This window comes from Lycorma delicatula, chromosome 3, assembly GCF_047948215.1.
Source record: "Lycorma delicatula isolate Av1 chromosome 3, ASM4794821v1, whole genome shotgun sequence".
In the NCBI taxonomy this organism is placed as follows: Eukaryota; Metazoa; Arthropoda; class Insecta; order Hemiptera; family Fulgoridae; genus Lycorma; species Lycorma delicatula.
In genome coordinates, this window is record NC_134457.1 from 176,336,470 (window position 1) to 176,363,413 (window position 26,944).

General features: G+C 29.2%; 1 protein-coding gene and 1 long non-coding RNA gene across 2 annotated transcripts in view; one reads left to right on the plus strand and one right to left on the minus strand.

Moving 5' to 3' along the window:
• LOC142322235 (venom allergen 3-like) overlaps positions 1 to 6,527 on the plus strand; it is a 30,662-nt gene extending 24,135 nt beyond the window's left edge. The window contains exons 6-7 of the mRNA XM_075361075.1: positions 829 to 923; positions 5,963 to 6,527. Of these exons, the coding sequence (XP_075217190.1) occupies positions 829 to 923; positions 5,963 to 6,240 (373 nt within the window). The 3' untranslated portion in view covers positions 6,241 to 6,527. The remainder of the gene's footprint in view (positions 1 to 828; positions 924 to 5,962) is intronic.
• A 9,990-nt stretch (positions 6,528 to 16,517) lies between these two features.
• On the minus strand, positions 16,518 to 23,899 carry LOC142322238 (uncharacterized). The gene is made up of 3 exons (XR_012755809.1): positions 23,621 to 23,899; positions 21,741 to 21,788; positions 16,518 to 16,628 (listed from the first exon to the last, which is right to left on the minus strand). It is a non-coding gene; the product is annotated as an uncharacterized LOC142322238 (long non-coding RNA).
• Positions 23,900 to 26,944: the final 3,045 nt, after the last annotated feature.

A 26,944-nucleotide genomic window follows, 5' to 3' on the forward strand; every position in this document is an offset into this window, starting at 1 on the left:
TGTCATATGAAATCAATTTGTTCTCATGAAAATGTATCATTTATTAATCACTATTGTAAATAGAAACATTCTGTTTTCATAAATGAAATTATGTATCATTTTGGCTCTTAATCCACAGATTGGTTAATAGTAGCTGTTCATTTGGTGGCTTTTTTTTCATTTTAATCTTTAATTTTCATTTTTTTAACATAGCTTTTCTGCATAGCTTTTCATTTATTATATGTCCAATGGTTTGTCTTTATGCCATATAAAAAGAGCAGTAAGTTTATCTTTCCACTTTACAATAATTCATATTTTATTTCCTCGTACCCTACTAAGAACTTCTTCATTGCTAACCTTTCTGATTCACTGTACTCTCAATAGCTTATAATCGTACTACATTTCAAATGACTCAAGCCTCTTATTTTCTTCAATTTCCACTGTCCAGGCCTCATAACTATAGATTTTGTACTTCATACATGTGTTCTTAGAAATCATTTTCCAGTTACTAGGTTTAATTCTTCATTACCCCTTAACTAGATTTACTACATTATTTTCACACTATTATTATTACTAATACTGTTAATCGATCAGAAGCATGGTCCAAGGAGTGATGTTACCCACCAAAAAAAGATAGGTATGCTGGGTTTGTTGAACAATAATTAGACATTTTCATCAAAATAAAAAAGCCAAAATATCACTGTAATTTGGTTTTTAACAATAACAGTAAAACAAATAATTGAAATAAACTTATTATAAGTAACATATAACACATTAGCATATAAATAATAGCTACTTTTGGTAGATTTTAAATTGATTTATTATTTCTTTCTTTATAATTTTTTACAGTGGTAATATTATAGGAGAATATCCATATGATAGGGCAGGAACAGAAAATGTGAACGGTATGACTTACAATGAAACTGATGGTTCATCCATTCTAGGTAAGTTATACAGCAAATTTTTTTTCTAACTGGTGAAAAATATGTTGCAGTATTATTTGGTTATAACCAACTAGACAGATTCATATAATCATATAAATTAAACACATGTATATTTTGTAGTGACAGCAAGGTTTGATGACCATGTTTTGATCATCATTAGGTACTCCATATTTACAGAATTAACAGAGATTACTTTGTCATGACAATGTGTTATTTTTCATTATTAAAACACTTTTCTTTATTTAATATTTGAAAATAAATCAAACTGTAGAGTTACATACCCACTTTGCCAAACAAATATACAGCTTATATTTCAATAAACAGCTTGTAAGTTAATGGAATATTTTAAAATGTCCTATTTCTCACATTTTATAAGAACTCTAAAATAATTTAATAATTAATAATGTACTCACACAACACACCCATGTATTTTTTCATATGCACATTTAGGTACTTCTATATATACAAATGGAAGTATATATGGTTTCTTTAAATACAAATACATTTCATGATTAAAATAATGCATTTCTTAGATAACAAATTTACTAATAAATGGATGTATATGACAGGTAAATTGGTCACCCAGATCCCCAAACCATACTCCCTTAAATTACTGTTTATGGGAATAGTTGAAATGCAAGGTATCCAAGCAAAAAGTAGATACAGGTGATCAACTGATAGCTTGCATTCTCAATTCTGCTGCCTCATTAAGGAACGTGAAGATATCATTAGGTTGGCGAGAAAACATAAGGAAATGAATTCAAAAGTGGATCAATGTCAATAGTGGAATTTTTTATAATTTATTGCAAATTAATACAGTATAGATCACTGCGTATTTAAAAAAATAAATAAATTAAAAGTATTTTAATGTCGCAAAGATTTATTGTGTTAAAAGGAGCTATTTTCAATTCGTACAAATTCACAACATTTTTCTGTTTGTTATTAAAACAGAAATTTATTATTAATAATAACAGTTGATTGCTCTTTATATACTTTATTACATAAATTTATTCATAATTAAATTCCCTACAAGTTTTGATAATAAAATACTACATTATTAGTAATTAAACAAAACAATTTTACTTCAAACCTAAAAAAAAACATGTTCTTTGTTACTGAAATTTTCTGTTTTACGTTGGACAACATGAAAACTATAGAGATACAGTTCTGGGAGCTTTCTTATTCGATTTATAAGGTCAAAAAATATAAGAGACCAAGTTTACCTCTAAAATAACGCCTTAAAAATTTCAGTATGACCTCATTTCACCAGTGTAACTGAAATCCAGGCAAAACTTTTCACTAGATATAAATCGTTAACAAAGTGTTTTCAGACTTATGTTTATATGAATCTTTTCCTTATTTCAAGCTCTAGAATAAATTCCCTATTAATTTTTCTTTCCTCCTGAATAACTAAATTTTAGCATAATTTTTATTTTTTAAACCAATTTTTGCACCTTGAATCCAATAATTAAATCTATAGCAATCAAATTATTTTTAATATTCTTTTTTTCCATCATTTACTTATAGTCGCAACAATGATAATATTTATTAGAGAGACTTAAATATAATTACATGATCATAAATAATTAAAAAATAAACACCAAACACAACAAAAAGTAAACACAAACTAGAACAAGAATAATAAATAGAATAATAATAACAAGAATAATAATATCGTAAGCAAAAGTTAATTTAGGTTCTTCATCTCACTATCAGAAAATACCACAACAGTTTTTTTATGTCTTTCTTCTGTTTGGGTAAACACTTCACATCTGAACCCAGGTTTAATTGTTGTCAAATAGACCTAAATATTGGGCAATCTATGAGTTAAGTGGTTTACAGACCATTTTACATTGGATGCCTCACAGTTCTGCTGAGAAGAGCTAAATAAATGGGCATGGGTAAGCCTAGTGTGTCCAATCCTCAGCCAAGTTAGGATGACTTGGTGATTCAATTTTTTTACTTCTACAGGTGATAGTGATATTGTCAATGAAGATACTTGTTTTCACCGGTGGAGTGATCACATCAGCTACCCCCATTAAGAGCCACCAAGAAGAACATCATACTTAGATTCCATTTTTAATTTCAAAGACTTTTATATAAGACTTTAGGGTACTTCAAAGTACCCATTAACCCTAACATGGATCGTTCAGTTGTTCAGAAAATTAACCACAAAGTTCAACACATTCCTATTAACACAGTCCTATAGTAAGAAAAGGATTATCATCTCTTCCCAAGCCATCTAATAGACCTTTTCATTGTTTAAGGTTACTGTGAGGAGGTGCTCCTTAGAGGGAAATGTCTCACACATATCAGTAGTCAGTGTAGATACTAGGCCATGGTAAATTTTTTTCTTTGAACCCATATTGGTGTTGGGAGAAGAATTTAATTCCTTCCAGATGCCATTTCAGTCTTATTTATTATCTTCTCCATCACCTTGCAAAGGGTGAATGTTAAAGCAATCAGACAATAATTCTCTGCCAAAATGGAGCCATGGTTGGGGTTAGCCACAGGGATGACTACAGTCTCCCTTCAGACGTCTAGTAACGCTCCTTCCTCCAGGATAGTGCTGAACACATGAAACAGGTGGTAGAGATCTTCATCAGGTAGCTGCTTTATGAAGATATAAAATATTCCTTCAGACTCAGGGCTAGATGACTTTAAATTTGCAAGTATGTCCTGTAATTCACTCAAGGTTAGTGTGACGTTCAGCTCCTGGTTGAAGTTAGTATCCCACCAACGCATGATCTCAAAGCTGAATACAGTACTATTCTTAATCCTCAGAAAGCTGTCATAAAGGTTTGAGTCGCTCGAATTCAATGAAAACCTGTCGTCCAGACTGTTCGCTATGTCATATGGGTCGTATATTATGTGGTCATTCTTAACCAGATCGTGTACTTGGTTGGACTTAAAGTTTCCTTTGATTTTGTTGACTTCATTCATGGGAGTGTGGCCGTTAAGAAAAGTAAGGTAATTGCACCGTGCTTGGCGTTTATTTTATTTTTTTAAATATTATTTTACTGTAATTTTTTTTAAATTTTCTTTTATTTTTAATATTAAAATTTAATGAACAACTTAATTTATTGATTGGTTATGTAATCTAACAATAAGTACAACTATTTTGCAGAAATCTTAAGTATAGGAATATTATTCAAGTACATGAAATGTTTAATCTGAATTAATGATGAATTTATTATGAAGTTATTTACTCAACAAGATTTAAATAACACTTCTTATTGAAGTTATCTTTTTAAAGAAAAGTATAAAAATGTTCAGTTTTTATCAAAATAACATTATATTTTACACAATAACGTTATACTACTATGAAGCTGTACAAAAATATAGAATATAATTTTTAATAAAGTTTAAAAAATTTTAATTAATAATTTTAAATTATTATTCATCTAAAAATCTAATTTATATTTTATTATTGATCTAACAAGCCACCAAGCATGTTGGGAATACTTAATAGGATATTATAAAATTATAATTATTTCTATATCTAAACAATGATTCTATTAAGGAATAACAGACTTTTTAATAGTTAATGATAATTTATACAACATGAAAAGGAGAATCTAAGAGCTAACTTATGGATAGGCTTTCAGTACCCTGTGGTGAAACGATTGAATTATTACAGCCAAATTTTTTTATAACATGTTGTCTGTGGTACTGGTTATGGATTTTCTGTATCAGCACTTATGGTGAGGCATTATATTTTCTCCGACTTACCTTCTGTGCATTACACATCCTAGGTAGTTAGCAATCAAAATTAAAACTGGTATAATTGTAGGGTAAACTAGATAAACATGTGTACAGCTCATAATACTGTTAGGTAATACAAATAATTTTATCAGTGATTGACAGACAGTGTTAGAAGAAGTGAAAACTTTTACAAGATGCGAATGTCCTGTAACACACCAGTGGAAACACAAATACCAGATCATGTGGACTTGTAATGCACAAAAATTACATGCATTAAAAAATACCATAGCCAATGTGTTAAGAAAATGTTTTCCACATATTGTTTTATTTTAAAATGCAGAATAAGGGCATTCGCTTTGATTCTGTAACTACATAAAAAAAGGCCATGGTTGAACCTTCAAGTTAGTTGTATTCAGGAAAAGTTATCACAAAATCTGAGAGCCTTACGTCCTTTGCGTAATGTACAGAATATCACAATTTTAAACAGAAGCACTAGGTTAGATGACACTTACTTAATTTCTACAATGATTCATAAAATACTTAAAACGATTTAATTTATTGTTTACTTTTAATGTTGTAAGTACTTTTTTTGCATATTTCTTCATTAGACAACAATTAGTACATTTAAAAAAAATTTTTTTTTTTTCTGATTGAGTAGATTATACTACAAAAGTGCTCTCAACAGAAAAAAGATATTGGTAGTGTATGTAGTTTAATATATTAACCTATTCTTCTGCTTGGGTAAATTTTGATAAAGTATTTACCAACCATGATTATTGTAATTATACTCTTTCAATAAAGTAAGCTTTTATGCTAATTCTACTATAAACATGATTTATAAGAGTACAGAACTATTGGCTACCTCAGTTGCTACTTCAATACAGCATCAGTGAATTCCTGGTACCATGATTCTGGAGGCTTTTTAGCTTGCTTGAATTGTTTCTTTCCTTGGAAATGTCTGGAGCATTCAGTCTCCTTTCTTAGCAAGATAACATATTTTTTCATTGATTTTATATCTTCTATTCCCTGAAGGATATTTATTAACAACTTTATCATTGATGGTATGGAAATTGTTTAGAATTAAAAAGAAAAAAATCTTTAGTTATCATGCAATAAAAAATTGCTTCAAAAAGTCTAAATCTGTGTTAGAATATATAATTAATTATCTTCAATGTAGCATTAGATTACAAAAGAATTAATTTTCAAATATAATTATTCATTAAAGTTAAAAAAAATTATCATAGACTAGACAATTTTGTTTATTTCTGAAGTAGACAAAAGGGTTAATTTCCTTTTTTTCATTTAAAATAATGATTGCCAATTTTTATTTATAGAACAAACTGAAACAGAAATTCCAACTTCAACAGATGAAGAAACTGCAAAAGAAATTCAAACTTCAACAGTTGAATTAACTAGAGCAGACTTTCTAACTTCAACAACCGAGTCAAGTACAACAGATTATATAACTTCAATAAGTGAAACAACTACAACATCAACCTTGACAGCTGATTTATTAAAAACAGACTTACCTGATCAATACATTAATGATCCTATTCTTGCAGTTTTGACAGAGTACAATAAATTGTCTAAGTTTCAAAATAACATAAAATAAATAATTGTATCATTAACACATGCTTCATAGAATGAGTGTAAAAATTATATTTATGTTTACTTGACTGCAATAGTTTTTTTTTAATTTCAGATAAGACAAACTATTTTGGTTAATTAATTAGTTCCCACAAAAAAAAAAAAAATCATATTTAATTAGTATTATTTGTTGCCTACTTTTAATGGTAATTATTAGTGATAGTAATTTTATAATTAACAGTATTTTTTAAGTTTCACTGACATTGTACAATGTGTACAGATATTTGTAATAAAATGATATACATAAACTTACTTTTTTGTTAATCATTTCTTTTTTTTTTTTAGAGAGAAATAGTTTAGTAACACTATCAATTTTTTATTTATTTAATAAACAGTTTATTTAAATTTAATTTATTTTGTAGTAGTTTTCAAACTTAGTTTACAATCAATCCTTTCAGGTGTCCGTGTGACCATCTTCATTGTCTGATGCTGTTTTTGTTTGGTTTAAGCTGACAGTTGCTTTTTTTAAGTCAGATAAACATGTAGAACATGACTGATGAGTTCAGTTTAAATTGTATTTGCTTATTTCGTATCTTCTTTATTTTTCATTTTATAATGTTCAAGTTTGTTAAGAAGTGATCCATTTTATTATATATAAAATAAGGTTACTGACTTGCAGTCACAACAGCTATCTATATATACAGAGTTTATTCTATTTTTTATCCTGAAGGGAGTATTGTACCAAAATTCTGAGCTGTTTTCTCTCAGTTTATGTTTATTAGTATGATGTGCTTTATGTGTTGTTTTTATTTAAATTTATTTTTAGTTTAAATTAGTCAATGAGTATACTGTTACATGCAGCTTAGTATGCATTATAGTGTTTTGTTGTGCTGTGAATATTATAAAGTTTAAACAAGACTGAGAAACTAGCTTAGAAATGAAAAATAATGATAGTAATGTAGCAATATGAATAAAAACAAAACAAATCATTATAGATAAAAATCAACCACTAAGAAAGAATAATGCCTGTAGAAGTGTAGAATATACGAGGGTTATTTTTTTTTCATGGTCCGATCGGTTCGAAATTAAAACTACAGTGAAAATAAAAAATTTTTTATTTACAAGTACTTACATAGTTGCGGTATTTCTCTTCATAGTCACTCCGATTTAGACATTTGTTGTAGCGTGGTACCAACTTTCCAATTATATAGTTTTCTACATTATATGAATGGGAGGCAGCTTCAGACAAAGATACAATGAATATTTAACAATGCACTGGTCGCACAGTTTTCTGAAACTCGGTTGGTTGCACAAAGGACTATTGTCCTCCATTTCTTTTTATTTAATTTTTGCGACAAATTAGTGTTGAAACTTTCTTTATAGGATTTTAGGAAGGGGATTGCTAAATAAACCTTTTAAACAAATGAATACAGTAATTATAAAGTTTATTTATATGAACAAAATATATTTTAATATCGTTATTGAAGATAAAATTATAAATACACATGTAATCAAATGTAAATAAAAAATTACGTTTATGAATTCATTCCTAAGGTTTATACAACCAAGAAATAAAAATATGAAACTATAAAATACAAAAAGAATGTTTAAAATTTATATCAGTTTCTTGTCTTAAAAATTACCCATTTCGTTTTCTGTTACATTCCAAACACTCTTCACATACACTTTAATGGTGGTCAGAACATACCCATTTCTTACACTGGTAGCAAGTTTTTATCGTGGATTTGTTCTTAGCTCTTCCACAAATAAAGCAACATCCTTTATGAACAGTTTGTGGTGTTGGCGTGAAGTCTTCTTCCTCCAACTTCAAGAGTAGTTTCCTTTGGCGCTTTACTTATTTTGGAATTATTTCAAGTCCAATTCACTCTTGAATTGCTGGTTTCATTAATTCAATAGCCATAGTTTTAAGAAATTACCTCTGATCATAACATTTTGTTATTAGCGCTGAAAATGTTAATCTGTAACATTCAGAAGGTGAAAAAACAACGTCAATGACCATCTTCTAGAATTCCTTACTACATTATATTGCCGGTACATTTTATTTAGTATGTCAGCACCGTTCTTTGTATCATTATAAGTAGTGATTATGACAGGTTTTCTCTCATCACCTGCTGCTTCATCAATAACTCTGGTGTTGTGCATTGTTGATATACAAAGAACAGCTTTATTCTTCTTTGGGACATACGACACCAAGGTACATTTTTCTTGGAACCCAAACTCACTGCTTTTTACAGGTCTGGTAGGATCAGGCAAGAAGTTGGCTGGTGTTTCTGGTTTTTTTAACGTTGACAATAATGTGAGAGATTTTTCTATACCAAGTACAAGAGCCAAAAGTATTGAAGAAAACCAGTTATCACAGGTTATATTTTTATTTGAACCAGCTACTGGCTCAATTAGGTGCAAAACCAAATCCTTTGTAGCATTGGTTACCTTGAAAGGACCATCCGGCAACACTTTTGTAATCGTCCTCTTTTTTACTAAATCACTGTATTAACTGTTCTTGATCTCTTTCTAACAAATTAACTCACATGTTATATAGTTCAAAACACTTAAAATGGAATAAACTTAACAATAAACTAAAAATATATTACCAGCAACTTCACTCAAACAATAAAAATAATGGGATGAAAATGATTGCGTGGAGTGCAATAGTCTTGCAAATTAAACATAATCTTGAAAAAAACATTACTGCTTAAATGCAAAAGCTCTAATAATTATTTTTAGACAACATGAGAAGAAGGTAATATGGGTAATATGGGTGCTCAAGGTCATTAGTCTTGCCAACCACAACCAGCACTAAAATAAAATTATCTGGAGGACAACAGTCCTTCGTGTGACTACTGGACTGAAAGCTTTCAGTAGCAACATAGAAACAAAGTTTGTCAACCATCTCACAGAGAAAATCACAAATTTGGCAATAAACCACTCTGATGTTCTATACATATACCAAAAATTACCTACCTGAATGCTCTCAAACAACACAAGCATTATTTTAAAAGCACTACTTTGTACTAAGTGATTATATTTAGTTGAAATTCTGTATATTTTTTGACCACATTCTAGTTATCATATCATAATACTAAATTGAAACAGCTACAGTAAAGATGGCTTTAAAGCTGAAATAATCTCAACAGTAAATGCAGCTTAAATTATGTCAACTTAAAGATGACAGTTTAAAAAAAATTAAAAAAAAAACACATTAAATCTATTAATTATAGTTCATGTTTTTTAAAAAAATTATAATTTTAAATAGTTTTCATTGCAAACAATATTGCAGACAATATTTATTGTCATCAATAAAACATAAGAAGTTTACAATTTCTCATATTCTAGATACCTAAGGTTTGAAATCAGTGTAATTCAGTTAAAATTTGGAATGTAATTGCTGGTCCACTCCATCCAGCTCTAATGAACACTTGTCTGGGAAGATTTAAAGAAGCTGCGCATGGTTTTAGACACAGTTTTGGATGTACCATTCTTCTTAAATGATTTCCCAACAGTAATAATATAGTGAATACTCTAGCCTAAACCAATTCATGAGTTTCTGTTGATCTAGACAAACCAAAAATTGGTATTCCTCGCACCAACTGAAACATAAGTACATATAAAAGGAATGAAATAGTATTACATCCACCACGACATAATATTAATTATAGTGGGGATGAAATTCATCTGTTTAAATTTACTAGCTTGTTTCAGCTAACATTAATAGACTTAACATAGATTTTAACCTCTTTTTGTCATTCATCCAACTTTTAATTTACCTGTCTCAGCATCTATTTTTCTAAAGTTACGTTGTTTGTGTTTTTAATATTGTAATTTGGTAAAAAACTATTTCATCAAATGAAGTTAAATAACTTAAAAAATAGAGGTTTTAAAATTAAATGTAAAGCCATTTAGTGTTAATTTGACAATTTAAATTGGTTTTCAACACACATGTTACGTACCAATTATTTAAGATATAATAGATATTATTATTATATGTTTATAAATATTTATGTATTAAACATTAATTCAATTGAAGTAAATATTGAAATTGATTAAAAATAGAAAATTTTAGATTTAGATAAGGAGAACAAAATATCAATTATATGATTAATGATGTTAAATAAATTGAAAATTAATTCGCAATGTAAATAAAAACTATAAGGAAAGAATCAGAAAATATTACCATTGTTATCTTTCACAAATAAAATATATTAAATTAATGAGATTTTTAAATACACTTTGGATAAATAAACTACTAATACTGATATATTTATTTCAGTGCTTGTTTTTACAGTAAAAACGCTCAAAATAAAACATATTTGAACAGCAAATGATGAATGGTATGAACTCTTCTTAAAAGAAAAAATTCTTTTATTTCTTTAAGAAAATATAATTTCTAATCTGTTGTTTATATTTTATTTAAAAATAAATCTAATTGTTTTACTGAATCATAAAATATATGATTCACTTGTATAAAACATATCAAAACACAAGGGTAGAACTATACTATTAGTTTCTATTTACTGCTAAATCAAACTATTCATATGGCTCTTGTGAGAGTATAAAGAACTTGTAAGATTTAAGTATTTTCAATACTTTCAAAAAAAAAAAATGAAAAATTTTTATTTGAAAGTATTTTCTGAATTAGAAGGTGACTCAGTTTTAATCTTAGAAGGTTAGTTATTTGACACATATTATACAATCAACTACCTCTTTTGTTAGATATTTCATTTTGCAATTTCCAGCAGCTACAGTTCTAGGCTGTGAAAATCAGCTCAAGCAATTTTCACAGACTTGCAAGATATTCTTTTGTGGATTAAACTGAATCATTAAGAAAGTTGCTTGTTAATTTCATCTTATAAAAGTTTGTATGTAGAACTGAGCCAGTTTTCTTTATGCTTTCATGTGTTGACTCTATAAGTAATCTGGAATTTATATTTCCAGCTGTTCTAGAGAGTCTAATTTCAAACACAAGAATAGTTTCTTTGTGCTTTGCTATGCACTTCATTTCTCAATTTCATTATGACAATGTTTCTTGTCTTCTGCATTCTTAGAAACAGCTTGTCTTCATATTGATGGAGATATAAACTGAGCCATATTTCTGATAAAAACTAAATTAAACATTTTTTAATTAAAACAAAAAAACTCTAAATGGTAAAAGTGAAAAACATTTACAGTTTTTAAATTTCAGTTTTTGATCTGGTACCAAACTGTAAGCAAACTATTTTTAATGAAATAAGCATCTTGTGTCATAGTTTTGCTGTGCTAATAATTGCTGTTTAATTCATGATGTTGACGTGCTCTAGCCTCTTACCTAGTACCTAACTGAGTACTAGGTACTCAGTTAGGTACCCAGGTCACCTAACCTGGGTACCTAACTAGGTATCCAGGTCAATTGTTCTTATCTAGTACTACAACAATCCTTACTAGTTGTCTTGTAGATTTCCATTTTTGTGACAGTAATAAACAGTATACTTCATGTGGTCTCATACCGAAAAAGTAGATTGTTTTGACATAGAGGTGTTGGTGCTGAATTTTGTTCCTTTTATTGTTTCACTGTTGAGCAGTTGTTTAAAGATGTAACTATAAACAACTTTAGAAACTAGGTATGAAAACAATTAAATGGCTGCCATTTGGGTTAAAAATGTTGTAGTCCGGAAGTTTCGCACTAAGATTTTTTTTTATTTTTAAAGCATATATGATAAATCAATTTATATCATAACCCTACCCTTTTCTAATAAAAAGTTTGAATTGACATGCACGGGGCTTGGGCTATGGTGATTTGATACTTAAAAATATATAATTTTGAGATATAAGTATTTGCTAAATTTTATTTTTCTTTGTTTAGTTGTTGAAAAACTATTTAAGGATTCCTCTACTGTAACTCTGTGTATATGTATTTAAATTATTTTTTTTTTGTTCAACATTTATCTCTCATGACCGAAACGAAAATTCTAATCTGTATTTCTCTCATTATTTTTAAATATTACTATTAGTCTTTTGAATTTAAATTCACAATAAATTTATCAAAAGTTTTGTAATATCTATTAAAGTTGAACAATGATTGGGTGAATTATTATATCTCTGATTTTTTCTATTACGTTTTGCTGAGACTAGTAGTTTAATTTTCATTAGTTATTATTGACTGTTTTGTTATACAATAGTACTAATCTTAATTTTTGTTGCAATGAACAAATAAATGTTATTATTGCTACTGTATCTGATCATGTGCTCTATGTGTGCTCTGATAGGGAAACTATAATTGACTAAAAAACTTTAATTTTGTAATATATTGTCTCTTTACAATCTTACTTTTTAGTCACTCATCAAAAATTTATTAAATACATTGTTTATTTAATGATTTAAATACACAACTTTAAAGGTTGTGTGTACATTAATTTATCTAATTTTAAATTTTATATATATATTTATGTACATGTTTATATATAATAATTAGGAAATTTGTTTTAAAACAATATCTTTAACACAAAATTTTAATAAAAGTTTTAAGCTTCAAACACGTGCTTCCCAGTGTAAAAAAGAAATTTACATACTAGTATTTTCCATTACTTTCTAAGTATAATGTACTTCCAACATCTCTACATTTTAAAATGTCTCAAAAAAGAGGATGCGTTCTAGTTTTAAGTAATGTTATGATCAGATGTGTTGTATCACACAAAGAATGATTAAATGTCTCTTAAGGGACGACAGTTAATTACCTATTATTAGTAGGGGATTCACTCATTTTAGTTAATAAGAAAACAGAGAACTGAACAGAGGTAATGAGAAATGAGAAGTAGAACATTTCAACTAGCACAAACAACCAGTCAGCTGCAAAGCACTTCACAAAAGAAGTGAGACATACTTGACATTTACCTGCTACATTGTTGCTATTTCTGTATTTTACTTGTTACCTTGTATTTACTGACCATAAAGCCGTTGCTAATAAATAAAATAAATTACTATTCTGAAAATCTGGTTATGATTACAACATTAATACTGATTACATTTCAGTGACTAATGAATTTGTACTAGTCTTTTGAAATACAAAGGTAAGTAAAAAACACACTTCTAAATATAAGATCATTTTTTTAAGGCTTTACTAAAATTTATCCTCTATCCTTACTACAAAAAAATTTTTTGTGATATATTTTTATTGTCTTTATCAGCATGTTTTTGTTAAGATATTGCAAAAACTGAACTTTATTTCCAGTCTTGAAAGCAACACAGTAAAATTTTTATCTGAAAGTACTGGAAATTTTAAGAGATTTTAATTAAAGTAAAATAATGTTATTTATCTCTGCCCTACTTCATTTTTTAATAATATAATGTTTATTATTATGATTATTTAAGAATCTAAATATAGTGTGAAATGGTCTTCTAAAAGCTCATTCCACCAATTTCTAAAGTACATTATTTGTTTAAATTTTTATTTTTTAATAGCTAAGCAATTTAGCATTTTAGCTTTTTCCAATAGCTATTCAATCTTTTTAATAATAAACTTATTTTCTGCTACTTCTTATTAAACTGATCAGTTAGCCTATGTATCACTAAGTAGGGTATCTTGTTCTGGATAAGAGTGCAAGATTTTTAGGCAAAAATGAATAGTTAAAATCAAGTACTAGTGTACTTTGACATGATCTTCCAATCTACAACTGTGATTAAAATGGTGAACGACTGAACAAAAATTCATTTCAAATCCAGTTATTATAAACAGAAGACATCATCAAGAATAATGAAAAGAAACTGTGGAATTTCTCTGAATGTTTACTTGCAAAGTCCATAACATTCAAAGATATTGTGATTTAAAAGGTATGGCACTTGTTTAATCACAGGTAGTATCATTCAATATACCACTGATGATGTAGTTGGATAATAACTCAGAATAACCTTTCATGGAAGCAAATTTCCATGGATTTAGAAATAATCTTTATTTATGTACTTTACTTTTATTTTTTATATATTGATTATTTAATGTTGTTTTTTACTTATAGTGAGTGACATCTCAAAAATAGATTTTTAAAAACTGTGTACCCCAAAATTGTTTTTGAAAGTAGATTTAACACCTGTAAGTTTAAAAAAATTGTAAATACATGTTTATTTGTCATTTCCTTTCAAAAACAAAAGCTTAATCTCTGGCTTATTTTTGTAAATCTATGGTAAAGAAAAATTGGACAGAAATCTTAATAACTGGTATTACTATTTAATAAGTGACGTTTTTTATAGATATGAAAATTACTCCTTTATTTTCATAGGTTATTACAGGATTTAAAGGAAATTTTAAAAAACTAGACTTGATCTTTGTTCAAGGAAATAAAGTCAAACTTTTCATTCATATCTCATTTAAACATGTTGTTACAAATGTGAATAATGTTTGGTCTTATAGTGATATTTTCTAGAAATGTGAAAAAGTAACTGTATTACATAATTACTTTATATTTTCCATCTATTGGAATGCTTTATCTATTATGTAAAATAAAATAAAATATAAAGTAAATTATTGTCTGTATCCATTAAATCATATTCTAAAGTGTTTAAAGTGTTTTTATTTGTGTTTTTTTACTAAACTCTTCCCTCTTAAAAAATTCATTTTCAGTTTTCTAATATGGCTTTATTCTTGGTTAATTTAATTAATATTTCTAGTTATTTCGACAAGTTAGACTATGGCATTTACTGTCTAAATTGCATGAGCACACCATTTCAGAAAAAAAATGTTGAAGAGCTTTTTGACTTGTACCTATTTTGACGTAAAAACATTTTATTTTTTTTGTCTTCAGTCATTTGACTGGTTTCATGCAGCTCTCCAAGATTCCCTATCTAGTGCTAGTCGCTTCATTTCAGTATACTCTCTACATCCTACATCCCTAACAATTTGTTTTACATATTGTAAAAACATTAATGCTATAAAATAAATTTAAAGTTTTTACTTTTCTGGTACAGTTAGGCGTTTTATAGATCTGATTTTGGTTTAAGTTTACATAGAATAATGGAAAAAATATTTTAAATGCATCAACATTTCATGCATATTATTATTTTATGATGAAAGAAAATTTTTAGAACTACAGAATAAATTATGTTAACTTATACTGCAAAGAGATTTGAATGCATTTGACAACAAAATGTAATCAGTGTAAGATGAGATACTAGATAGTTCCTTTGCTGTAGATTCACACCTGAAGCAAATGATTTCCGAGTTTATGGAAATCAAAGTGCCTAAATCTCTCATGATTCATTCCTTTGGAGTTAATGATATCACCAGATCTAGAGCTAAAGATAATATCATATAATAAAGTAAAAATAATTCATGTTCAGGTTTCATATAATTTAAATTTGACAACATATTATTAACCATATCGTTATATATATCAAGGTACTTTAAATAAAATTGGTACCTATGCTCCATCTCTTTTGATCATGTTAATAATCTGTATGATTCAATAGATGCACCTTGGGTGATAGTAAGATAGAAAAGATTGTCAACCTAAGTCAATTTAAACAAAAAACTTTATAACAAAAAAAAATGAAAACAAAAAAATTAATGAAAGTAAAAGTAACAAATTTAATCTTATTAAATATAAAAACATTAAATTTGGAAATTCTGCTGCTAATATAATTTAGTCATCAGTAATAGAAAAAACACTTTGTTTTTGGCAAGATTTTTAACATCAGAAACAGGGATATCAAAGAGCTATCTAACTAGATTATTTAGTCAGTACAACATTTAAAACATCATTCAATTCTTTTCTAGTGAAAATTTATTCTCTTACAAATTGACAAGATTAATAAGTTCTTACTGCACCATTTTTTGCCACCTTAAAACTGATAATTTGTGATAAAGCTTGCAGAAGATGCCCATTGTTGTCCAGAGATGTAAATAAAAGAACTCTTGGTATTTTATAAAAATAGTACAATCTCAGTATCAAGCACCGTTATAGCCATGTCTAGTCATGTGAAAGGTCAAATCTTATTTACAATAAATATATTAAGTCATTACTCAGTTGAAATTAAAATCAATATTAATGTAATGATCATAATATTATAATGTTTAAGAACTCATGGGAAAGTTACCCCCAGAAACTACATTGGTTAAGATTTATAAAAAGATTTGGAAGTAATTTATTAGGTAACTCTCTCTACCACTTTTTCTTTTCTGTTTATCTATCAACAATTATACTTCAATCAGCTCAAGCTTTCATATATTAATATATATAAATGAAGGCATATATATATATATGCTTTTCAAATAACAAATAATTAGTGTCATTAAGAAAAAGAATTCAATGTACCTAAATATAAATGATCCTGTACTTAGTCTATTATGTTGTCTTTTCAAGATTCAGAACAGTTTAGAATGACAAGGCTGCCTCCCTTCTTCTGCTTGTCTTCAAAGGAAAGGGATTCTTTCTAAGAAGGGAAGAAGAATAAAAAATAATATTATAATTATTAACACATTATTATTTATTTATATTTTAAATGTAAATATATATTTTTTAGGTTATACAAGATGATAACTCCAACTATGTGTATTTCATCCTAGATGACTGTAAACTGCTGGCAATACATTTAATTAGTTTGTTAAAATGAAAAGTTACTGAGTAGTTTTATTTGAAATTATCCCTGTTATTTCTTTTTCTCTAAGAAAAATATAAAGGCATCTCTTTATATTTTAATTTAATTAGCCATCTTTTTTATGAATACTTAAATCAGCAATCCGAATCCAATTCATATTATATTATATTTAAATGTGTAATTTATTAAACAGATTTTTTGAACCCTGATAGCTTGCTCCATTCAACGAAACGTACGCCTCCTTGCTATCATGCAATAATTTAAATGGCGCTTTCTTTTGCTTGATGAGAAAAGTATAAGATATATAATTTTAGCTTGCGTCATCTAACGAAATATAGATGAAACGTATGCTTGCTTGCTGTCAGAGAAGAATAAAAATGGAGGTTTCATTTTGCGTGATGAGAAGAGTAAAAATGTGCAAACGTGTCAATTAATGAAAATGCAACAGTTAAAATCATTTTATATAAAGAAATGTGCATAACCCCCGACGGTGTTAGAGGTTATCAAATTAGTTTGTTTTTTTACTGAACGAAAAGTAGCAACCTTTCATAAGAAACTTAACAATTTCTGTTATTGTTCCCCGTTTGTTATTTCCTTGTGTTTTTCTCTCTTGTATTTCAATTTTTGGCAAAGATTCACTCGACTCCCGAAAGGGAGTCTTGATTATTATAATTTTACTAGCAGACCCGACAGACGTTGTCCTGACGCGGCATTATTCTGTAATAAATGCACACACATAGTATGATATTATCACTTTTTGATTGTTGTATTATTGTAATGGGTTTATTGATTATGTGTAGTATGGTTGATATATTTATTTTCACTAATTATTGAGATGTCCGATGAAAATTGAATTAAAAAATCAAAACGTCGTAAAATTAATAATTAGTGTAATTAATAAATTTTCATCCACATTACTACTAATTTTCACTTAACATCATTCTAAAAAAGTACCTCCTACATATTTTTTTATTTTTATTTAATAATTTTGATGTTTCATAACCATATAACAGCTTAATTATCAATTAATAAAAAAATTAAAGCACTGTAAAAAAGCAACGTAGTTAAAATTTTAGTAGAAATTTTTATCATTTTTCTCATTCTTTATTTTAACATCTATTTTACCAAATTTTAGATAATTGTAAATTAAAAATAATTTTAGAAAACTTTTTATAAAATTAATCAGCTAAAACATTATAAATTCGATTTTTTAAATGTACTTTAAACTATATTTTTAGTAACTTATATTTTAATTTTATAAATATTATAATTTATTTTACAAACTTAAATTTTTATTTTCAAAGAGCCGTTCAATACTTCATAAGTTGCATAGAATCAAATGAGAACTGCAATTTAAATTTGTAGGTTAAGTTGATTGTTATTGAATGCACGTGTATACATCATTAAAATTCATGTAAAATACTCAATTCAATACTGCACCTTACAAATTTGCACAATGTACATTTTTTAATTAAACTTTAAAACGTTATTTCAATAAATAATAATATAATATAATATTCTCAAAAAGCGCGCAATTCTAGCAGACTCGGCAATGCTTCGCTATTGCTAGATCTGAGTATACATACAGATTAAATGATAACAATTGAAAGTTTCATAAAACCTTAAAAAACTGAACATTAGCAATTTAACCTTTTTAACACTTTATAAAAGTCAGAATGTAAATAAATCCAAATGGCAAAACAACAGCACTACCTATCGGATTTAATTCACACCACTCTCTAAACACAGTATTCGGCGGAAAATAATTTTTTAACGAAAAGTGTTGTGGCTGCAAAATCATTACAATTAATACTGAACATTAAGAAACTTACAAAACATTACGGAACCTTATAAAATTTCACCTTTAACTTAATAAAATTCAGAATGTAAATAAATCCAATTGTCAGAACAGCACTACCTATCGGATTTAATTGAAACTATTCTCTAAACACAGTAGTCCGTTAAAAATACGAATTTTAATGTAAGAACAACACTAAGCTACGACGCAAGTAACTGATATGCGAAAAAGCAACAAAATAAAAAAAAAATCCTAGAATCCGATCGCAGCACCAACTAACGGGTTAGACTGATAAACCAAAAATTAAAAAAAAAACTTCTAAAACGCGATCGCAGCTCTGCCTACCGGACCCAAGGTGAACCTTAACCATCCCAAGATCAACAACACAAATAAATTAAAAAAACATTTTCACTTCAATACTGTACCTTACAAATTTGCACAATGTATATTTTTTAATTACAATTTAAAACGTTATTTCAATAAATAATAATATAATATTTCTCAATACGCGCATAATTCTAAACGCGTGATTTACAAAATCACAACGTTTATGGCAACGGCCATACGGGCTCTTTGTGATTGGTCGTTGTGTTTGACAGCGGCCATCTTGCATTGATCTGATTGGTTTTCCTTTGTTTACATTTCCATCTGATTATTAGCCTCTTATTTATTAAAAAACTGTTTTCTCGCGATTTTTTGTAACACAATAATAACACAAAATTACGAAATATTTTTTCAATTTGATCGCAGCACCAACTGTCGGGACAAACTAAAATTAAAATAGAATATTATTGAATATTCGATACTGCGATGGTAGTGCAGTCTGCCGGATCCAATGTAAAACATTCCAAAATCAACAACTACTTATAAATAAAAATTAATTAATTTAATAATTAAAAAAGATTTTCCAGTGGACCAAATTGTGAATCTAAATCATTCTCGAATCCCCTTGAACACACACACAAAATTTCATCAAAATCAGTCCAGCCGTTTAGGAGGAGTTCACTTTCATACACACGCACACTAGAAATATATATATATATATAAAGATTTACATAACTTGTTTATTTATACTATTTTTTTTAAATATTTAATTTTATGATATATATTGTTTATTTTACGAAGGCGGTCCAGAAAGTAACTTACGTTTGTACCTAGCGTGCAGATGGGAGGAGATAGAGCTGCCATCTTAGCGCCTACACCCAGTACGCATCAAGCTGTCGTAGCTTGTGGACTGTGATTTTTCTATTTTGTTCGTTGTGAATTATTGAAATGTGCGTTTCAATAGAAAATCCCGCAAGTTGTGAGGTGCGTTCAGTGATTTGGTTTTTACTGGCAAAAAACCTCAAACCAATTGAAATTCATTGGCAACTTTGTGAGGTATACAGAGATGGAATAATGAGTGATGGTGGAGTGAGGCAGTGGTGCATTCAGTTTAAAAATGGCCGCACCAATGTTCATGAAGGTTTATGAGGACCGCAATGGTTGGCCTAACCTTGTGACTGATGAACTGACGATGAAAATCAACGATAAAATTCATGAAAATCGCCGCATTACGATTACGGAACTCTAGTTTCACTTCCCACAAATTTCACGAATTTTACTGATTGAAATTGTATCGGGGAAGCTTGGTTTTATCACAAATTTTGTGCAAGATGGGTGCCAAAAATCTAAAGCGGCAGATTTCTACAAAGAATGAATTGAAATGTTTGTGGATCGTTGGAATAAATGCCTCAATTTAAATGGCGACTATGTAGAAAAATAGTTTAAGATTGTTCCTTTCAAATGTTTATAATAAAATTTCTTTTTTTTATTTGGTTGGTTTGTTATTTCAAAATGTAAGTTACTTTATGGACAGCTCTTGAATATTTATTTATCTTGCAGTTTATTATTTACTTATTATAATTTTATATAAAATAATTATTAAACAAGATTTATTATTATGAGATTTCTGCGTTGAGTGTTGGGTGTATCATTGAAGAATCAAATCAGCAGCTATGCGATTCGTTAGTAGTTAGGAGTTGACAGGGGTTGGAAGCACGATTGCAAAAAGTAAGCAGCAGTGGATGAGTCACATAGGCAGGATGGATGGAAATAGGATTATGTGGGATTGTAAAGCGGTTGATATGAGAAAAATAGGATAAGATAGAGGGAGCAGTTGTGAGACTGAGTGAATGATTCTATTGCATGGAAGAGACTGTGTAGCCTACCGATAAAGTTTATGACAATGATGATGATAATTATTAAAAAAACAAAAAACCTGGCTACTAATTGTACTTATTTACCTAGAATAATTATGACAAACGAACAAAAATGAGTTACCAAGTTTTTATTTCTTTTCTTACAAGCATTTTTTCAGGATACAGTAAGTTAGTCAGCGATGTGAAATTTAATAATACTTATACATTTTATGTTTTATTTGGGCGCCTGTTAAAAAAAAGTTGCTTGTTAACAAAGTTAAGGGCTATTACGCCATCTCATATAGCCTACACAAGCGCTCGACAACATGAAATGTAGAAGTAATATTAAATTTCACATAGCTGACTGATTTATCCTGAAAAAAGTTTGTAAGAAATGAAAGAAAAACTTGTGTAACAACTATATTTTGTTAGTTTTTCATAATTATTCCAGACAGACGTTTACAATTAGTACTTGAATTTTTTGGTTGTTTTTTGAATAATTATTTAATTTAGCACTCTTTTTGTTGTTTCCTTAACTTTACCATTCAATATCATCAAGATACGATACTGGTATTCGGTTTTTTATTCTTTAGAGACATTGTGCTATTTAAATGGAAATTTCATTCTTAATGAATGATAATGTACGTGCATGTAACGCATATATGTACTAGTCGCGATGCATCTCTGTTCCTTTGCTGAGCATCTTTTATCTCGAGAACGATAAATTTTTCAAAAAAAAATCAGAAGAGGCATTTCATTTTAACCGTTTATTTTTTTCTTCAGTAATTTGACTGTTTTGATACAGCTCTCTAAGATTTCCTATCTAGTGTCAGTCGTTTCATTTCGGTTTTAATTGTTTTATGGAATATAATCATTAAATTATTAAAATAATGTATTTTTTAAATGTTGTTTTCCAGTGTAGTGCCCCCATATCAGATAAGACAATTTAAGATAGTTTATGTTACTTACAGACCGAAGACCTGTTACTACTCAAAGGTTGGTTGTAATTGATTGGACCTGTGAAGGGAACAAATAAACATACATTACAGTTAAATACACTACCATTCCTGCTATGGTAAAAATGTAGTTATTTTATATTTAATTATTCAATAATTAGTTCTTCGTCTTTTTTTTTTATTTATTAACTCAGCTTTATTTTTTTATTTATTATTGTTGAGAGATGTAGTTTGAGTATCATTATTATCTCAATATTTTTTTACTTTAATTTTATTTTATTCATTATTAGTCATTTTTTCACTGGTATGTAACATGCTTAATGAGTCATGTTTAAAAATAAGTGTGAGAGTGATGGATTTAAAAATGTAAGAGAGGAATAATTACTGAGATGATAATGAATATATTTTTAGTTGACTATTTAAAATGGTATTTTATACAAATTTTTTTTTATATCTTTTTTTTTATAGTGTTTTGATTTATATTATTTTTATATTTATATTTGATATACATTGTTAAAAAAAAACCCTCCAATTAAGATTTAAATAATTTTGAACTGAAGTTTATACAACCTAAACTTTTGTGAAAATAAAATTAAAATAAAACATTATTGTGATTCTGTTTCTAATTTCATAATACTCTACATACTTTATTTTACTGATTTATTTAATTTATGGTAGTTATATTTGTACATTATATATTACAATTAGGCATATGATTCTAATGCATCATTTAAATTAAGTGAATATAATCCAGTTAAACAAGATTTTAGTGAGAAGAAACATGTTTCTGAATGAAAGGAAAGAGTGCCTTGCTAATTTTATTAGATTTGCACATTTGTTATTCTTTGATAACTCTCATATGAATGTTCCCCGTAACTGATGCATTTGTTAATATTTAATAGCAGTCATAATCTAATAGTTTCTGTTGATCTGAAATGAAACATAGAAAATCTCCACAAACAGCCAATCATCCAAGGATTCCAAGTTCAACATTTTACTGAATAGGTTTTCTACAATTTTCATTACTAAGCCTACTGTAATTTTATCCATCAGTGTATAGAAACTAAAAAGCGGAAGTTGACATTCAGCCTTAAAGTGACACCTACACTTACTGCAGGTGTTCACATAGAGACATATTGTTGAATAAGGATCATTACTCAAAAAGAAGGCAATTCTGACAGGTGCCTCTTGTATCTAAAGTCGTATACATGTTCTATAGCTGTAGAAAAACACATGTGTTTGTTAATCTTAAAAATTAGATTGGAGTTTCCTTACTCCATGTTTTTTTTTTTATTAATCAAAACTAGAAGTGTATTAGGCAGAAGTTAAAATGTAGCTATTAAATAAAATAATATCAACAGCGGCTGAAAGTTTTGTTGCTAATATTTTTTAATTACTTTGTACGCTTTATCTTTGCTGTTAAGGTGAATGATCACCATAATATCTGCACTCAGGAATCATCATAATTATTTTCATTCTCTTGTGTTTCATTACATTTCGCTGCAGTCTTATTTTTAATCTGAGCTCTAAATGATTATGTAATCTCTGGAAGTATGTGACTGCTAAGTTCAGTTTTGGCCTTCTACCTGAAACTGGATTCACAAAAATACCCATTTTAACTTTGGGCTCAACTCAAGCTACTGACTGCAAGACCAACTGATTTTGCTTTTATTTGGTGCCATTTGGATAGGAGTTTTTAAACTTTCTGCCAAAGTAATATGTGGCCCAAGATATGCCATCATGGAGTTAGACTACACTACTTTGTTAGGAGTAACAAAACATACAAAATTCTGGTTTAATAATACGAGGGTTATTTTTTTTCAAGGTTCGATCGGTCACGAAATTAAAACCACAGTGAAAATAAAAAAAAAATTATTTGTAACAAGTACTTACATAGTTATGCTATTTCTCTACATAGTCGCCACTCCGATTTAGACATTTATCGTAGCGTGGTACCAACTTTCCAATATCCTCGTCATAGAACAGAGCCACCTGTGTTTTCATGTTTCTACGCTGGTCTGCAGCTCGATGTCTATGCCAAAATGTTGCCCTCCTAGCCAGCGTTTCATGTGAGCAAAGAGGTGAAAATCGGATGGAGCCAAGTCCGGGCTGTATGGTGGGTGATCAAACACTACCCAACGAAAACGCTGCAGGAGCTTCTTTGTTACAGCTGCAGTGTGCGGCCGATTATTGTCATGGAGAAAGACTATGCCTAACGACAACATTCCTCTCCGTTTATTCTGAATTGCCCTTCGTGGACGTTGAAGAATCACGCAGTATGAGGCTGCAGTGATGGTCGTGCCACGTTCCATGTAGTCCACCAAGAGAACTCCATTCCGGTCGCAGAACACAGTAGCCATACACTTTCTGTTGGAGAAAGTTCGCTTGAACGTTTTTGATTTACTGGGAGAATGAGAATGCATCCACTGTATGAATTGTTCTTCAGTTTCCAAATGGATCCTTGTCTCGTCCCCTGTGACTATTTTGTTCGAAAAATCTTCTCCTTCATTGTGGTAGCGCTGGAGAAACCTTAGGGAGGCGTCCATCTCATTGTTTTGTGATGGTCGGACAACATCTTGGGAACCCATCTCGCACACAGTTTGCGGTACTGAAGAGTCTCACTCACAATTGAGTAGAGAGCTGACATTGAAATTTCAGGAAACGAAATGCAGAAATGCTCAATGCAGAAATTGTGAATCGACGATTTTATCGAATTGCCTCATCCACTCGCTGAACGAGATCATCGGTTGACATTCGCTTCCTTCCCTGATCGCCTGCATCATGAACATCTGTACGTCCTGCTTTAAAGTTCCTGCACCATTGTCGCACTTTGCTGTCACTCATTGAAGTTTCACCGTTCACATTACTTATTCGTCGATGAATTTCAGCTGCATTATACCCCTCAGCCTGAAGAAATCGAATTACCGCACGCACTTCACACTTGGCGGGAGATACTATTGTTGCAGACATGTTTACGTGCTAGCTGCGTGTTCAGAACTAAACGAAGTGACGCGGCGTGATTGAAGGCATGCTAGAGACGCTGCGTAACACATATGCGCAAAGGTTCATCCGATTTTTGCGCGGGTTTTTATTTCGCAACCGATCGGACCTTGAAAAAAATAATCCTCGTATATCCAAGTCATTATGTTTCTTACATTAACTATAGAATGAAATGTTGAATGTAACTTGCTTGTCAAGTAGTTTAGAAGAAAGTCAAAGCTAAACTGAGACATATAAAAGAGGTTCTCTTGGAGATTACCATTTTTCCTCCCCATATTATCTCTATTGAGAAAGTATACAATGCTATTAAAACTTAAATCAATCAAAAATAGCAGCAGATTTGTGATGTCTTTTCACAATTTATTAAGAATTTGTTTACCAATAGGAAACTGGCTAAAGAACGTTTACAATGAAACAAGAACATAAAAAAAATAATTTAAGATATTTCACACTCTTGGTATTCTCAAAGTAAGTAAAAGAATAGAAAATCCTGCTAGCTAACACCCAATAGCCTTGTTTGCTACAAGCTATCAGAAGAATTATCTACTGCAAAACCTTTCTCTATTACATGTATTCCAAGACCTTAGGCTTAGAACAAACCAAAGTTGAAGTAAATAAACTCTAGATCTGACTTCCTACATAGAACCAGGTTTTCAAAAAAAATCATAAAACATATGGTGTCTTTGTTGTTCTTATAGCATCAGATGAACAGATATTACCAGTTTGGAAGCTAAGTTTACATGGCAAGCAGATACATAACCACTTTGCACTCTATTCAAAGCTCAACAGTAGATCCCTGCTACTCTGCATCATAATAGCTGTGTACAAAATATGAATATTATGCACCAGTATATTGTAGAATTCCAAATGTAAAATGTTGATGCTCAACTGATCAACTCTGCGAGATTAGTAATCTTGAACATCAAATTCAATGCCAGTTTTTGCTTCAAATACAACACTACCAGAAATCCAATCTCATCAGGAAACAATCTAAGAATGGAGAATGCACAATTATCTAAATCAGCTGAGAAACCTTCTAATACATGAAATATTTGGTGAGATCAAAACCCACCTGAAGTCTTGAAAACCATTCAGACATATGAAATTTTAGGTTCTCTAGAAGGAAATATACAACTAAAATACCGGTAAAACCAAGAAGATAAGCTTAAATTTCAGAATGTAGAAGATTCCAATAAACAATATCCATGTTGTTTTCTTGGAAAATAGCCACTGACTAAATCAAAGAAGAAGAAGAATGTCTTAAATGTTAATGTCTTAATGTCTAAATCATTACAAATGGAGAGTTATGAATAGCCCGTCATGCAACGCTGAAATTGAAGAATAAATCCAAATATACATAATGCAGTACCTTTTGAAAGTTTACTGAGAAATGGAAGCTATCCCTTCTGTTTTAGCTTGTCTATACACCTTGTACATAGATGCTGATGTTTTAATTTTTTCTGAACTACCTAATGAGATGTGGAATGTACATTTATTTACAAATGGTTTAATTATAACATAAATATGTGTTAATTATAATATTAAAAAGTACGTTAATCAGTATACCAACATTAAAAATTATTTATAAGATTTACATTTATATTGTATATTCATGCTGCAATAATTTCTTTGTGTAATGCATTTATGTGTATCTCTTAACTGTTTTATGTGTAATTAGATCCTTAACTGAAACAGTTGTAGGTAACTGTAACACTGAACACACAAGTGTTGCTGTCACAAGACAAATTACTGTAAAAAATTGCAACTTTAATTACAGCTAACTGACTCCAGGCTTACTTGAAGGAAAAGAGAGGAGTAAGGTACTTTTCCATTGCTTTCATCAACACACCATACATATTGCTGCGCATCAGAATATTAAGCCCAACAAAATGCTGGTAACATCTGAATGGATGTTAGTAACATCTTCACTTCTTTTACTAGAGGTGAAGGCTGTTCAGCAAACATTATTATTCTCAGAGATAATTATTCTGACCAATGGCTTTTTTTTCATAACAGTGTGCTTCATATGTGCTTGTCATACATGCCACACATGCACATAACAGCCATTAGAAAGACTGGAACAGGTAGTGAAATGCAACAACTTTTTTTTAGTGATAAAAAATGCTTTACATACACTCCTTCAACTTAATAAGAGAGCTGAAATTTTCTATAAATTGTCTTCTTTTTTTACTTTCTGTTGGGTGATCTTACTTCCTA